Below are 16,941 nucleotides of genomic sequence, written 5' to 3'. Positions count from 1 at the left end.
TTGAACTGGGGGGATTACCTCACCAACTATGCTTCTAATTGGGGATTCTTGTCAGATATGCTAATTTGCAAAACCTATTAAAAATGTATACATGTTATGCTGTGTATGCATCTTTGGCATTTTCCACTTGGTGAATTGTGCACCTAAGGATCCTTATAAAGGTAGCTCCTTGTTATCACCCTAACTCTGTCTGGCCCATTTTTTTCTGGCCAGTGAAAAGGCATCAGGATGTCAGGAGAGATTCCCCCCCAACACACAGCCCAGACCCCCATCATCATGATTTACAGTCCTGTCTGCAGAGATCAGTGTGCTTCTGGCATGTTCGCTGCCTCAGTGGCAGCGTGCCAGGGTGCAGTCCCTACAGACACACGTCTGGTTGGTGCACCAGAGCTGAGCACCTCCTGGAGAAAGGCAGGTCAAAAGTTCTGTCAAATTCCCCTTGAGGTGTCATCTTATAATTCTTCCTCCTTCTGCTGTTTCCCATCTCTTTGCACCACTTTCTGAACACTCGTGACTGCCCAAAATCTGAAAGTCTATTAGTTATGTACTGTTGCTGCAATGGCTGCTGAAGAGTGCCCAAAAAGATGGTGGAGAGTAAGGCTTCACAAAAAGTGCAGTCTGAGCTGTTGCTGGATCCCGCTCTCCTTCCAGCACACCATGTGCTTTTTCTCCAGTCCGTTGTAACAACACAGATGAATCAAAACCACTTAGGCCTGAGTTAAGAGGATGTTCCTGCACAGGTCAGTGATGAACATAAATGAGCTTCTAAGGGCCAGACTCAGTGCCTTCCCCAGCCAGAGCCAGGTGAGGCAGCTGTACAGGGAGGTGTGGATTCACTTGGAGCATGGTTGTTACATGATGTAGCTGAGAGACTGGGAGGCAATTGTTTCCACATTGTTGGCTGCACTCATTGGAATAAGCTTGTGCATTTGTCAGCTCAACAATTCAAAACTGTGAAATAAATTAATCTCTGTCAGTCTGCTTTTGCTTGCTTTGTACATTCCCAGGTTTGGGGATTTACAAGACATTTGAAGGGATTTGTTCCGCACTGAAAATTAGAAACAAATTCACCACTTGGTAATTGCAGATCTACAAATGTGAAGAGAAATGGGGAGTTTCAGGTACACCTTCAAAACTCTCAGACCTCAAACCTGTAATTTTTAAGTTTATGAAATTTAGAATTTTGGCTGAAAATTGCAGATTGGACAGAAATAACATCTTGCAGCTCCTGTGTTCAGACTGCACTTGTTTAAAGGAAGGCTTGCCTGAGTACAGTCTGTACAGCTAAGCCTTGAATTATTCTGGATAAAAAGCTCGATGTTCTTCCTGACTCATCCTTTAGAAAAATTAAGCAATCACTGCCAGCCTCCAGCAAGTTTCAGAAGGGCTTTTTTGAGGGAAAGGTGTTTGGTTGCTAGAAATGAGCAGGGAATTAGGACTTGCTCCATGACAGTGCCAGAGTAACACCACTGCTGTACCTAACCCATGTGTAAAATGTGCACCCTGCGGGCGAGGCAAACCGTGAACCACACTCAGGAGGCTCCCAAGCACTCTCCTGGGCTCCAGCCACTGACAGAGCTTCTACCCACTGCAGTAGCCATATGTCTCTCTGGTTTTTGGAGCCAGTGAGCAGCAGTGCCCTGATTTCTGCCACTCAGATGTTGTCTAGGGATGAAGGTACCACTTTTTCTGGATGATTCAGTATCTATCCACCAAGTACAGTTGGCAGCTTAAGCCACCACTTCCAGCTCTTAGCTGGCTAATCTTAGAAGAGCCAAATCCCAGCTATGATGGTACCATGTGTTGTTGTTTTCTCATTAATAAGTATGGGGAGAAGCTGGATTTTTTTTTCCTAGAGTAGATTGAAATTACCAGGATGTAAATTCCTGTGAAGGTCTGAGTTATCCCAGCAGCAAGCTCAGCTTGCGCAGACACACTCAGGAGGTGTTTCTAGCTAAACTCCTAACTAGTCTAAATTTTGAGAAATAAAATGAGAAAGGTTGTTGTTTTGGGAAAAATGTTCAGGGAATATGTAATCTGGGATTAGAGCTGTTTCGTCATGTTGAGAGTGTTCCATTTTGCATGGAACGGTTAGAAAAACTTTGTTTTGCTAGACAGGAAAGACAGGAAAAGAAGAATAGAAACTTTAGGTTTTATACTGGAAATTTGGATTTGAACAATAAAGAAATGCGAAGGGGCATATCTGCTGAATGTTGGGAAAGCCAGCGTGCATGAAAAGATGACTACAAGATATTTTTGAATTTGAACTGAACAACCTAATTGTCTCCACTATGCTGGAGTGAATTCCAGATGTAGCAACTCAAAACTGATCTTTTCTCAAATATACAGAAACTAATTTGGAAACTGACACCTGATGCTCAACACTTCATATTTGAAGCTAATAGCACTCTTTTCCGTGAGTAGGAACTGTTGCGTCTAAAATTTAAGTCTTGGACTCTGAATTTCAGCCAAATCTGTTTGATTGTTGTTGGAGGGTTTTGTTGTTGTTGTTGTTGTTGTTGAAGGGAGTACTAAACCAAGGATTTTGAGATGGATTAATCCATCTTAATTAATCCATTTTTTGAGATGGATTAATTGCACTCCCAGGATTTATTTGGTGTGACTCTTCAATGCTTTTTTACAATTCTTTTGATCAGCTCCCCAGTTTTAGCGAGGAGTGTGACTGCAGAACTTGCTGCAGTTCATCTGACAGGGATCTTGCACTTCCTTGAACTCTGTTAAATTCAGCTGTTGTCTGTTGACTCTAAACTCTTTGGCATGGAAAATGGTCATTTCACTTTGTCCTTCTAGCATAATTATGCAGACCCTCTCGGTATTTGTCCATGGGCCTTTCCTCCCCTTTTTGGTAAGGACGTGCCTAGTTCAGCATGGCCATCTTATGAATTACTTTAGTACAGTGATGTGCAGGTAGGTATAAAGGAGCTTGTAAATCAGCCACTCTTGTCCTATGCAAGGATTCAAGACTTGCCTGATCACAATATTATCTGCTCAGTGTCTTCCTCTCAGTATGTTTTTAAAAGTCAGAAATGACTGTACCTTGCTCAGCCTTTACTAAGAGCAAGGTGAGAATGGTACATTATTTTGCCTGTGTCCAGCACAGCCTTTTATTTTGAATATCACTAGCTCCTGGACTGGCAGCCTTGCTGGTGTGTGTATCCACTTACTCCAGGAGTGCAAAGGCTGAACATCATCACAAGCCCTGTCTGTAGGGGTGGAAAATCTGAGGCACAGTCTTTCTCTTCAAGGACTTTACCAGGCCAAATAAATACCTCCCTTTCCTCTCCCTGTAGCCTCTGCCAGGAGCATGGAGACGAGTATCATCTGTCCTTGGCAGCAGATAAATTTGGAAGTACTTTGAACACTCTCTTAATTCTAATCAGTTTTTAACCTTAACCTTACTTCCTGTGCAAGACCAATTCTTGTCTCACTTAAATACCTGTGTTAACCTGGAGATCAAACACTGAAATAATGTCTAGTTCCTGGGATGTAGCTTAGTCGAATTGCTGTGGTAAATAGAAGGAACCTTTCCTTTTTGATAAGCTGTTAAGAGTCTGGAAGCTTTTCCCAGTGTCACAGCTCCACAGCATGTTCAAACAGAAAGTAGAGCCAAGCTTAGAGTATTTTTAAATGCTTTAGGCAGTGTTTGTGGCAGAGATTCTCAGAGGCCCTAATTGCAAGGCAGGGAGAACATAAGCCATCATCTCCTTGGAAAAAATATCCAGAGCCTGTAATTTCATCAGCATCACAATTTTTGTTCTTCAAATACCTGTTCCAATGTATTCCAGTGTAGTATGCCATAGAAGGGAAGCTGTTTATGGACTCTCTGCCCAGATGTTGATAAGTCAGGGGCTTTTCCTCTTCTTGTGAAAAGCAGCTGAACTGAATTATCGTAGGCAGCAATGGAACAGAATTCTTTCTCTTGCATAAGCAGCTTTTGGACATTGCTGTTGTCTTTGGCAGTGAACTAAACAGATAAACACAACTGAACTAAATTCTCTTAGGCATTTTCTCTGCCTTCCTCTCAGTGTTTCTACAAATTTCTGCTCATCACAAACACAGTGGTGTAGTACTGGCAGAGGAGGACCTGCAAACTGTTGCACATGGAGCCTTGGAAATCCAACTCATATTCTGCTTAACGGGAGGCATATATCTGACTGGAAGATTCACAAGTATTGTGTCTCGTAGGCTGTCTTCTTCTTGTGCCAGCAAGTTTAATCCAAAACTATTCCCTGTGCACTACTGTAGATGTTTCCCTTGGACCACAACCCCCAGCTGTTCTGATTGCCAGCCAGGCACTGAAGGAGTAGGAAGGGAACTGGTTAACTCTGCTGAGTGCAGAGCAATATATGCCTCATCTTAAATCAACTCTGAGAAAAATACCTTCAGCACTTGTTTTCTTTGCAGGCTGTGCATAAATGCTCCACATTGCCCAGACTCTCACTCTCTGGTAGCATTCAAACTGCATAGGTGTGTGTTGGAGTGCACTCTCCCAGCCCTGCTGGGGACTCTCTGGCAGAGTGGAGTCACTATGGCCATGCTGTGTGCGTGTTGGCACTCAAATCTGCCTTGGGCTTCAGCTCTGGACCATTGCTGAGGAGTCATCAGAAGACAGAGTGAGGGGAAAGCCTGTCAGACTTCCAGGGCTTCAGACAGAAGCCAGTTTTCTCTTAGGCAGTATGATTTTGTAGAATAAACCTTGCATTGTCTGTAAGGCTTTAATTTTCCACTGTGGTTTAATTACACATAATTGTGACAAGTGCTGAGGAACCTCAGCTTCGTCTTGATCCAAAAACTGACTCCCAGGCCCTTCCCGGCATACCTGGGCAAAGCAGTATCACATCAGGAGAGAATGTACCCACTAAATACTGGCAGGTCAGAGGAAGGGTTACAAGGGACTCTGTCACAACATGATCTTGGTGGGATTTCTAGGGAATGTGAATAGAAAGCAGTCCTGTTTCTGCCACAGACGTTCATTTTGCCACAGACAAAATGTTTCCTTTCCTGAATGAGAGCATGAGCGGGCTTGAGCTTTCATTTAACTTCCAGCACAATTGAAGTGCACGTATGTGCATCCCTACCACACCTCCGCCCACGCACAAGATGTACGTACACATTTGGAACACAGAGAACCTTCCTGGTGAGTCATGGTGTTTGTGCTGCCTCTGTTGCAGGCAGCTGCATCATCTAATTCCTTTCATCAAGTGCCATCATAAAAGTTTACCAATTTCTTGTAGCTGTGCTCCCTCACGTGGCAGTTCCAGAGCCTCCCTGCTCTGACAGATAAAGATTTCCTTTCAGATGCCAGCTTCAAATGATTCATAGTCAGTTTACATTCTTTGTTTGCAAGCCAAAGTTTCTCTTTAGCCTAAATGATTCCTGTCCCTTTCTGGTAAGCTCTCTCTCCTGATAACAGTCTGATTCCTCAAACACAGCCACTCCTGCAGCCACACTGGCAATCTCAGCCTTTCTCAACTCATTTGGAACTTGTTGGCCAATTTCAGCCAGTGCTGGCAAGGGAGCAGTGGTGAGAAGTACAGGCAGTCCCTCCACATGGAGTGATGGTTCTTGACAGAGTATGAAACAGAGACTCAGCATAGCACTGTCATTGGGGTAAAGGCAGTGAACTCAGCCCTTCTCCACAATCAGGGACAACAAACAGTTGGCTAGTTGTGTATTAGCCTGTTACCCCAGTCTAGCAGACTTGGGAGAAAGCTTGGGACAAAATGCTGGCTAGAAGGGATAGGGTTTGCTGAAGTATACAGGATGGATGAATTAAGCAGTTTAAGCCCTAATCTACAGGGAACAAAGCTCCATTCATTTGTGGAACACTTATAGAGAGTAGTTATGATTTAAATATGTGCAGGGATACTGATACATCCCAGGAAAGAGAGAAAAAGATCATCAGGGAAAACGTGAATCAGTTCAGTTCCTCCCTGTGCCAGATGACCAGCAAAATGCATGCATGTCACTCAGCTCTCTCCAGCCCTCAGCACAGGACACAAATGATGCACAGATCTCCTGCTGGCCCTGCCACACAGGGGCACATTTCACCCAGTGAGACAGAGAGGATAATTGAGATGATTGGTTCTGTATATATCTGCTAGCCAGGTCCATGGGCCATGAGACTCATGAACTGTCAGACTTCTGAGTGCAAATAAACCTTTAGGCACTTGATCGGAGGCACTCTCTCAACTTTTCACCTTGCTTTGGTTCCATTTTAAGCTACAGGCCCCCAGTGCACAGTGAAGAGGTCTTGCCATGACCCGTAAGTCAGCATTTTCAGAGCAAATAAATCCCTGTGGCCATAGCTAAGAAGTGCTGCTGCTCCATCACTGAGAGACGTGCTCAGAAAGTGCCAGGAAGGCTTTCTGTTTTGCCCAGTTGTGTCTGGCTGGAAGCTGTCTGAAAACCACATCTGAATACACATCTGATGTGTGTTTCTGTAACTGATGTGACATGTGTCTTATATAGCACTGGGGTACATTTTTAAACAAACATTACATCGAGAGAAAGCACAAGCATAAAATTCCAAAGGCATTCACTTTCATGTTGCAGCATACGTTGGTTTACTTGGACGGATAAGAAGATGGGAGGGGGGGAGGCAGAAATCAGTTTGACTGTTGAGGATGCCCTTCTGAAGGTGACTTACCAGCTGTGTGGGGTTTGCTGGTGCTGTCATCATTGCCATCACACCAGATCTTTATCAGTTAAAGCAAGGCTTTTGCTTTAAACTAAGAAGTGGAAGTTTAAAAGAATCTTAACATTCTAATGGTTTGATTTAGTTGTTATATGTAGTGAGAAGGATCCATGAAAAACAGCTTACTATGAAGAACTTCTTCATATTAGCTGCAAAGAGTGACCCTCTGAACATTTTTTCTGAGAGTTTACTGGGTTTAAGTTAAGGGTGCTCAGTACCAGAGGATTCAACTCACTGTCTAAATGTGCCATTATCCCCATTGCAGGAGCCAAAAGCTGCAAAACCTGATGCCCCTGTGAGAGGGCAAATGGTCTTTTCCTGGTCTGGAGAGATGAGACACAGAGGGAGTGATTTGTCTGAGGTTTATCAGGGAACCTGGGGCAGTTTGGGGAAGCCAGGAAGCAGGACCTTCACAGGGCTCTGCTTCCTCCCACTGACTGCTTCAGCTGTTTTGGCGCTGCTTTGTGTTCCCAAAGGGGTGAGAGGCTGCAGTAAGGAACCCCAGTGTGCATTTCCCTCTGTCCTATCTCACTATTGGTTAGTCACCGTAGGTTTACCTACAACAGGAGCCAACAGGGCTGTGTTACGTACTCTGTCAGTGTAAGTGCCATTTAGCAAAATGCATAGATAGTAACCCAAAGTCTGTGGCTTTCTGTACAGGAAAGAGTGTAAATTCCTATTGTATATTAATACATAAAAATAAAATCCAATGTAACACTCGATTAAAGATTTCATATTTAACCCAGAGAAAGAATATGCTGCATGGTTGGCACTCTGATGGGAAGAAGGCAGGTGCAGCCTTAGATAGAAACACCTTCTCACACACCTGAAAACTCTATTACTGATGAGCACAACCCCCTGCTCTTGCTCAGAAATAAATCTGAAAATGGTGCTACTCAGGTGTGCACCCACTTGACCCTGCCCACTAGTAACTGCCATCCAGCTGCATGTCATTCCCTGGGAGTACGATTATTGCTGGCACCTGAGTTCTGCTAAGCAGAGGAACTGCTTTGCTCTAGGGTTCGAGCACAGGACAGCATGGCCTGCCCTTGACAGCGTTTGCCTCCAGGCAGTGTCTTATGCCTGCAGTGCATCTGTGGCTAAGGTTATGTATTAAAAATGTGGACTCCTGGCATATGTAAGAGAGCCTGGCATCATCGAGGGAAAAGCAAAAATTGTATCTTGTTGTGTGAAGAGACTAAGAGCACAGGGGAGAAGCACAGTGCTGCAAGTACTAGAAAGTAACTGTGCCCAAATCTGGCACACCAGATTTTTGGCTGGCACCAGAAATCAAAAAGCAGTGATTGCAGCTCTGGGTTTCCAGATGCTGTTGTTTTCTGCCTTGCCCTGTAGTAGATGACAGTAAAGAGAGAGAGAGAGAGCAGTAGAGAATTGTGACTACAGTTTAAGTAAATTTGTTACTACCCTTTCACGGGGCCCTGAGGTCTGTTTCATGTATGTAGCTGCTGTTACAGCTGTATGGCAGAAGGTGAGTTGAAATACCTCAGGATTTCAGCCTGTGCCTGTGCTGGCTGGATCTGGGATTTCTGCATCAAAGGCTGGAGTGTTGAGCTGTGGGAAGAAAGGCTCCCATCTTCTTGTGGCCAGTTCAGCAGAAAACATCACTCAATAGACCCTAGGACAAGCTGTCCAAAGACTAGGTCCAGTCTAGGCAAGCATGGAGTTCTTTAAATTTTTCAGAGAAAATCCACCTCTCATACCTCCCAGTATAGAACTTTCCCCTTTGTATTTCACCACCACTTTGTGAGGTACAAAAAGAGCAGTGTAAGATATTTGCAGGTGCTGTGTGAACATCCTAAGCACAGAGATTGACAGGGTTAATTTCCTCACATTTCAATGCAAGTGTCAGAGGAAGGAGTGACTGTAGGAGGCAAATTACCCTGGTTTCCTCATCCTGCACCCCCAACTGAGTGTGTGTATGTGGTATATAGTAAGTTACCTCCAATTCCTTTTAGGTTAGGATTTTAAACAAGAAGATCGATTTTAGCGATATTCAGTCCCGGTGTGGTTCCAGAGATAACATCAAACATTCTGCAGGGGGAGGAAATGTAAGTAGTATGGATACCCTGTGAACAGGCACTTCCACTGTGGTGATGCACCTCACACAGCCAGAACCCTCTGTCTCCCTTCCTCTGAGCACTACTTTCCTTCTTGCTGCTGTTTCACGTGTGAGTTTGGTCTGGTAGTCGAGTGAGCCCTGTGTATGCAGTGGTGGCCTCCTGATCTTTCCCCACAGAGAAAAACACATTTTCAGAACTTGGACAGGGAAAGGAAATGATAAAAGAAGGGTTATCTCTGAATGCCCAAGTGAAAGTGCAGTGTGAGCCAAAATGGTTCAGTGCCTTTCTTTCCAGAGAAAGTAATTTCCAGAAAGAGACTGCAGCTCACAGTGAGACTCTAGCTTCCCTGTTGGGCATTTTCTATGCAGCAGTCCTTCCTCAGCTAACCTTTCAGTCATCTGCATTCAGCAGAGGGGAAGAAGAAAAATAAAACAGAAAGACAGAGGAAGCTCAGAGAAGAGGGTGTGATCAGCCAGCATGCTGAGTGCTGATGTCACAGCATTATTCCAGCACAAGAAACTGAAGTGGCCCAGGGTTTGAGCAGACACTTGCTGGTTTTATCGGGCACACTGGAATAGCTTAAGGTGGCTACGACTGTCCTGATGGAAATGATCACCCCTCAGATGGGACGAGCTGCTGGTGTGGGCATGTCTGATCCAGGCAGGTTCAGTACAGCTGCTGGTGATGTCGTGAGCAAGCCAGTGGCATTGCAGTTATCCTGGAGCTCCTGTCTGCCCTGGGGGGGCTGTGATTTCCTGGGGCCTGCCAGCTCAGTGCCTGTGGGCCACAGCTTGGATCTATGTGGGAGTGCAAACAAAGACAGGAGTGTCACTCTGTGGCTGTTCCCAAGCTGGGCTTAGCACAGGTGGCTGGCACCAGGGCAGGCAGCAGCAGGAGGTGGGAGGGTGCCTGACCTGCTGCTCTCCAGTGAGCACTGAGCCAGCTGGCTGAACCTCATCCTGCTCAGGTACAGCTGCAGGAGGCACATGTGTAGATTATGCAGATGCTCCATAGTGGATTGACAGGAAATGCATACCATATTTAGATGCAGAAAAATACAAAACAGATGGTAGAGAAAAAAAAAACAGTCACCAAAATATCCTAGTTGCCAGGATGCATAATCAAGACAGAAGCAAATGGGATGGGTCCTGCTGTGTGTAGGGCTTTGGAGCACCCACTCAGAAAGGAGGAGGCTCAGAAACATTTTAGGAAGAACCCACAAGCTGATCTCCTTTATCCTCTTCTTCATTTTGCTTATAGTAAAGCTTAACCCAGCTCTGTCATCTCCCTAGGTGGGAAGTTTCCTCCTTTGTGGCATGGTCTGTTTTCTACTAACCATTTCTCCTTTTCCAGTGGTTTCTAGAAGCCTCTCACTCTTTCTCTGCAGGGCTTGGCTTTCTAAGTATTTTTAAATTTTATTCTCTTCATTCCTGTAATTTGTGCATGTGTGCATTTTTGACAGGTACAAATTGTAACCAAGAAGATCGACTTGAGTCATGTGACTTCCAAGTGTGGCTCGCTCAAGAATATTCACCACAAACCAGGTATTGTTGGAATTTCTGGGTTGTGGGACAAAGCAAAGACCTAATCCTGTTATTAGAATTCAAAATCATGGATGATACCATTCTGTTTTACAGTCAAAGAGAAAACAAATACTCTTTAGTAATAAAAATACATTAAACTACTTAAGTAAATATATAAAGACCTAAAGGTATGAGGCCACCTAGTTTAGAGAGGTGATAAAAAAATAATGCCAAAGGATGGTGCTCTGGCATAAGATTGAAATACAGGCTGAAGTCAGTGAAATACTTAAGCATGTGCTTAAATCCCATGAAAACCAGTAGGGCTGCAGCACCTGCTTACTGTTTAAATACGTGTTGAAGATTTTATATTTTACTGAACATGCAGAGCATTATTTTGTGCTTCTCCAAAACTATTAGATCTCAACTAAAAAGGAAGTAATGTCAGTGCACTCGTGCTTCAGGTTACACTTTCTCCTGTACCATTTCAGTTTCTTAATCTGTGTTTCCTTTCCCTCTGTAGGAGGTGGGCGTGTGAAAATTGAGAGTGTGAAACTGGATTTCAAAGAAAAAGCTCAGGCTAAAGTTGGTTCACTGGAAAATGCCCACCATGTACCTGGTGGTGGTAATGTCAAGGTAAAGGAACAGCTGTCAGAAAAGGCTCCAGTGCCCCTGGCCCAGTGAAATTACTAGAGCTGTGAATTCAGTGATGGCTCTGAATTGAGTAGGAAGCATCTGGCTGTCCTCTTTCAAGCACACTCATGTACCAATTTGTTCCCTTTGAAACGACCAAGCTTGTATCCACATCTAAACTGAGAGTGAAATGTCACGGAGTTTGTGCACTGTCTTTTCCCCTAAAGATAAACCTTGTTTGAGACTGTTGGACAGCACAGGTATGATCTGAGGACTCCACTGTGGAACAGGAGGAAAACATGCTGAAAGTAACATCACTCCCACACACATTTGAAAATACAGGTTTTGAAAACAAATCATAGTGCCCCTGTAACGCTTATGAAATTCGTACAGGTGGGAACAATGGTACTTCCCTTAAAAGACAGAAAAGGTAAGAGAACGTAGCATAGTACACCAGTAGCTATTCAACAAGGTGAAAAAAATGCCCAGTTTCATTTTTCTAAGGGGTAAAGAAGCTTCAATCCTTCTAATAGTTTTTAAAAGTAAGCAAAATGATGCCCAGATGATAACTCAGCGAATCTGTAATGTGTGCAATTGTTTGTTTCCCTGGGGCAGATTGACAGCCAGAAGCTGAACTTCAGAGAGCACGCCAAGGCCCGTGTTGACCACGGGGCCGAGATCATCACGCAGTCCCCGGGCAGGTCCAGCATGGCCTCGCCACGCAGGCTCAGCAACGTCTCCTCCTCCGGGAGCATCAACCTGCTCGAGTCTCCCCAGCTTGCTACCCTTGCTGAAGATGTCACGGCGGCCCTGGCCAAGCAGGGCTTATGAATCCGCTCATTCTGCGTTGTATGAAGTAATAATAATATTTAGGCATGAGCTCTTGGCAGGAATGGGCTCAGAGCAGGTGTTACGTTCATTCTTTACCATGTCTAAAACTAAGTTACATCCCAAGACTTGTAGTTACCATACAGTTAAAAAAAAAAAAAAAAGAAAAAAACAGGAAAAAAAAATTCCATAGATGCAGAAATTGGCCTGACCTCCATTTACAACAGGAAGACACTGGCTTTATATGGGTATACAGGGGTATGTTACATTGGACAATTATTGTTGCTCTGCTCTGTCTTGCATGGAGTACTGTAGTATGATAAAATGCATTTTTACCTTTCATGTGCCTGAAGGCCATCCACCTCTTTCTGAAGAGCCTTGTTAATGCCCCAAGTTGCTCATTTCACAGTTCTTTTGATAGATGGGGAAATAAAAAAGAAAAGTTGCCCATTGTAAGTTATTACAGGTTAAGTTAACAGTCTGCTTACCAGAAGGAAGGGCATATAGGGAAATTCAACTTTAATAAAAAATAATATGTTACTTTGTATAAATGAGTAGAACAAAAGTTGAATTAAGTTATTAACATTTTTTGAACCTGGTTAATTATGTCAGTGTATAGCTGAAAAGCCAATAAATTATTTAACTAATAACTAAAAAAACTAGTTGAAAACATTTGAATCATGCTTTGGGAAGTGACATAAAAAAGCTGCTGAAAGCAAGCACTCATACCCCAACAGACTTGTGTCTGATTAGAAAAGTTGGTTAAGCAGCTAGATTTGTGTGCATACCTCCAGTTTCACATTCTTTCCATCTGTTTGATACAGTATTATATAGATATATATATTTCTCCGTGGCCATTTGTGATACGCCCTCCTCATATACTTGAATATTCTACTTCTTTATTCACAGTATCTGTGTCTCTTGCACCCTTTGGTGTTGCAATTTTAGGTATGTAAAAGTAGATGTTAGCAGGGGGTTTTTTCCCTATTCATAAGAATACATTTAAAAAAAGATGAAAATTGTAGCATGAAGTTGCTTTCTGTAACAACTAAAAGCCGTGACCCTGTTTTAGTGACAGATGCAAGTCTATTCTGTGATGCTAGAAAAAGGATTCCTTCCTTCTTCCCTTCCCTCCCTTTCTTCACAAAGGAATGATTTTTGTGGGGTCCAGATGTCTGTAAAAGGGTCTCCAAAGAAGGCCGAGTTTGGACTATGGATTTTTAAAAAATCCACAATAGTTTGGTCCTTCCCTTCCATCCCTTCCTCCCTCCCTTCCTCATCTTTTTTTTTCATTCCCATATTAACAATGAATGTTTGATTTATTGTTTTTCTTTTGCTAAAGTTGAAACACAGAAAAAATACTAAGATGTTGTTTCCACTCTTGTAGTGATGTCTCTCACATGTACACTCAGGCACTCAGATGACAGTGATAATCACAGCAGAGGTGCCTGTAAGTTACAATACGTGAATAAATAAAAGTGAGCTCCCTAGACTGGTTGTCGTAGTGATTCATCAATTAAATAGGGCATCTTAAAATCTGAGCAAAGTAGGATTATCTTGACTGTAAAAAAAGTATAAGAAAAAGTATGCATGAAAGATAAAAGGCACATACACAACCAACCAATCTAGTGGAGTCACCTAAGAGAACACTGGTGATGGGGACAATCCTCAGCAGCAGATAATCACCTGCTGATGCCCTGTGTACATGAGACATTATGAAAAGACCAGTTTACATTCTTGCAGATTGTTTTATCTTTTCCTTTTGAAACCTCGTAACTAAACTTTGCACTGTCAGTCGAGCTATACTTGATCTGTGTATTAGGTTAATGATGTGTTTTGGAAACTTCTGATCTGTTCTTTTTCCTTCTTAATTTCTCTGTGTGTGTGTGTGTGTATGTGTGTGTTGGGGTTTGGTCTGAAAAGACTCACAGAGATTTTTATGTCTGTGGAGATTCTAATAATGAATGGCACAGGATTCCCCATCATTACATTCGGGCAGTATGAATAGTTACTGGACAGTAAATATTCAGTGGACCAAAGTGGGGTTTTGGCTAAGCTGCTACAGCAGTACAAACACAAAACAGAGTGGTCAAATCTCTCAAGCTTTTACTGAATATGAACTTCTGACAGCCCCACACATGACATTTCAGCTCTGCAAAAAGCTTTTTCACACAACGAAGTACCTAACACTGTTTAAAGTCAGTTGTTTCATACAAAGGACAGTGAGTTTAGAACCATCCGAAGTGCAATTGGAGGATTCTGATTTCTGCCTTGTATTTGTTAATACTTCTGCTTAAATCCTAAGAATTCACGTAGAAACAGTGTCAAGTGACGTGCATTAAAAACTTCTTCCCATTTTTTCAGGAAAACAACAGACAGGAAAACTGACAGTATTTGTATCACATTGCTCTGATTATGCTATCAATTAATATAAATCAGCCTTGCAGTGGTTTTTCTTTCTATGCCTTTTGCCAGTGTAGGAGAAAAATTATGGTACTACTGAACCTCTGCTCCTTGAGCCTGAGCAGCACCTCATGGGAACAGTGTTAACCTGTGACTCAAGTGTTTTTATTCTGCTTTTAAAATTGGCATACTCTAGAAAACTAAGCTTAGTTAATCCACCTATGAGTCCAAAGTTAGAGTGGTGTAACACGCCAAGTCATTTATTTCATGCATTAAAATGAGCTTTCTTGTTTTGGCTGAAGCAAAGACCTTTGTAATCATTATCATCCTTCAATAGAAAGAATCCTAGAATGCTGTGGAGTTAGATGAAGAGAAATTAAAGAGTTTTGTGCTTTTAAATAATAATTAAAAAGCAAGTTGTTACATGACTCTAGATGTTCACTGAAAAGCTCATATTAATCTTAACTTTCTCAAGAAGAGTGTTCGTTTTAAAAACAACAGTCTGTAAATATGTAATGCCCACTAAAGAAGATAGAGCCAGCTTCCTGGAAACTGCATCTGTTGTGTTTCTTTTCCACAGGCATGTTGAGCCAGCAGGTTTGTTGGGTGCCTGAGACCCAATTTTGTAACAATGCAGAGCTAATCCAGACAAAAGAAATGGTGAAACCTTGTTTGGGTACCTAGGGGAGCACCCCAAATTTCATAATCCATCGGGTTGTAGAGATGAAAGAGTGCTTCTGCCTCATCTGCTGTTTTGTTTCTATGTAACCACAAGCTGAAAGAAATCAAAGCTGAGCAAACCTCTATCCAGCAAGAGTAAAGGAAAAACTAATCCTGATGAGGGAAATTATGAGCCCACAAGGGCAATATATATTTTCACTGTACAGCAGTAAATGGAATTACTAATTCAGTCCTCTGCTATGGTACAGTAGTAACCTCATCATGACTGCTCACACGTCTAAGTTTGCCTAAACAACATGACTCAAAGGGAGTCAAAAGGCAGCCTGTGTGGACTGCCACATGAGCAGAAGTTTTTTCCGTGCTGGACTAAATACTGTTTGAAACCCAAGTATATGTCCCTTCAAAGGCAAATGCCTTGAAGAGTAGATCACATTAGCTGTGAAAATCAGCGCAGGTAGGTTTCTAGCCTAGGTGTCTTGTGAGTTCACTCACTAGTCAGATTGCTAAAGCAACTCCCTCTGCAACTCCAGCAATTCCCACTGCAGGAAGGTAAATTAGTTTCACACTGGGAAAAGTCAAGTGTATAAAAGCCACTTCAACTTTAGCAAAGAGAAAAAGCCAACAAGTAAACATGCTGTATGCTGGGATATCAAGGAATACAGTCTGCTGTTACAAACCTGTGTTTTTTCTGATAATTCTAGAGCCTGTTACCATAAAAGAGGCATTTCTTGAATGGCTGGTGGTAGGTAGTTCATGTTTTTCAATCCAATTTGCAATTGTATTTGTTGCTGTATAGTGATTGTTTTGCAAAATAAACTCGCTTGTCATCTAATTGCATGTGTTAGCTTCCTGTGTTTGTGATCCAGCTCCTCCTGAATCCAAGCCCTGCACAAGCAGCACCTGCTGCTACTGCCCTCAGTCTGCCCAGGAGCAGTCACAGCAGATCACTTGTATTGTTCAGCTAATCTCTTTTGCTTTTATACAAAAGGGTCCGTTTTTCTGGCTTCCACCCTCTTCTGCGAGTCAGGATCTCCCTGCTGGGTGCAGATTTCTTCTCAGAGAGGGTGATTAGACATAGGAACTGGCTGCCAGAGAGGTGGTGGAGTCGCTGTCCCTTGAAGGCGTTCAAGGACAGCCTGGATGTAGCACTTGGTGCCGTGTTCTGGGTGACAAAGTGGTGTTGGTTCAGAGTGTTGTTCGGACTCAATGATCTCAGAGGTCTGGAGGTAATTTCCCCACCAAACTGACGCTGTGATTCTGTGGGCGGCAGGTTGCTGCCTGGGGGAGCCGTGCAGCCGCACCCTGCACAGAGCAGCAGAGCTTGGACACAACAGCCCCTCTGTGGAGGCCCAGGGCCTGCCACCAGGAGAAACACCCCTATAGATAAAGGTGAGAAAGAACTTTCTCCCCTGGGCCTTTGCAGCCACGTTAATATCTCTGAGGTTTCGTTGTTCTATTGGTTAAGTTTATGTCACTCTGTTCAGCCCTCGTTCACCATATCTGCGCCCCTCCCAGAATGTTCTTCCTTCCCTTGAACCCCACTGGCTCTGTCTTGCCGCAGTGTTCCACCCCGTTGCCCTGTTGGTTCCCCCAGTTCCTAATTTACCCCTCTGCACCACTTTTCCCTATCCCTGTTAGCCCTTGACCCTGAGATCCACGGCAGAAATCTCGTTTATAACCCTGTGCCCTCGGCCCCCTCCTCAGTCTCATCCCTGGATTTTATGCCAGGATGTTCCCGTCCCTGAGTGCCTGGACCCCGTTGCTATTCCCACCTCTGCTCCTGAATAAACAGCTTTCGGCTATCCAAAGGGGAGCCCGTCCCTTGGCCACTCCGGCAGTGCCATTACAGGTGCGCCATTACAGGTGCGCCCTCACAGGTGCGCCCTCACAGGTGCGCCCTCACGATGCCGGGCTCAGGGGCGCGAGGCGCTCTTTAGGACCCGGCGGCCGCGCATGCGCTGTGTCGCCCTCAGCCCTCACGCCAGGGCGGTCAGTGGTGTGGCGCCGTCCCCTCCAGCCGCCGTCCCCGCGGGTTCCCGCGGCCGGCTGGACACTGCGGGAGCGGCTGGACACTGCC

At 43.9% G+C, this 16,941-nt stretch overlaps 1 protein-coding gene across 14 annotated transcripts in view; it reads left to right on the top strand.

Moving 5' to 3' along the window:
- The window catches only part of MAP2 (microtubule associated protein 2), a 243,804-nt gene extending 228,108 nt beyond the window's left edge, over nt 1-15,696 (top strand). For 8 of the 14 annotated variants that reach the window (XM_066189474.1, XM_066189472.1, XM_066189476.1 and 5 more), the window contains 3 exons: nt 10,262-10,343; nt 10,843-10,955; nt 11,568-15,696. In XM_066189474.1, coding sequence (XP_066045571.1) covers nt 10,262-10,343; nt 10,843-10,955; nt 11,568-11,783 — 411 coding nt within the window. In that variant the 3' untranslated portion in view covers nt 11,784-15,696. Of the gene's footprint in view, nt 1-8,694; nt 8,788-10,261; nt 10,344-10,842; nt 10,956-11,567 lie in introns of all 14 variants that reach the window. The other 6 variants (XM_066189465.1, XM_066189467.1, XM_066189469.1 and 3 more) reach the window with 1 other exon arrangement.
- Nucleotides 15,697-16,941: the final 1,245 nt, after the last annotated feature.

Source organism: Chamaea fasciata, unplaced genomic scaffold, assembly GCF_029207755.1.
Source record: "Chamaea fasciata isolate MVZ Bird 193981 ecotype frontalis unplaced genomic scaffold, bChaFas1.0.hap1 SCAF_8, whole genome shotgun sequence".
Classification (NCBI taxonomy): Eukaryota; Metazoa; Chordata; class Aves; order Passeriformes; family Sylviidae; genus Chamaea; species Chamaea fasciata.
This window is presented reverse-complemented; position numbering and strand designations above follow the sequence as displayed.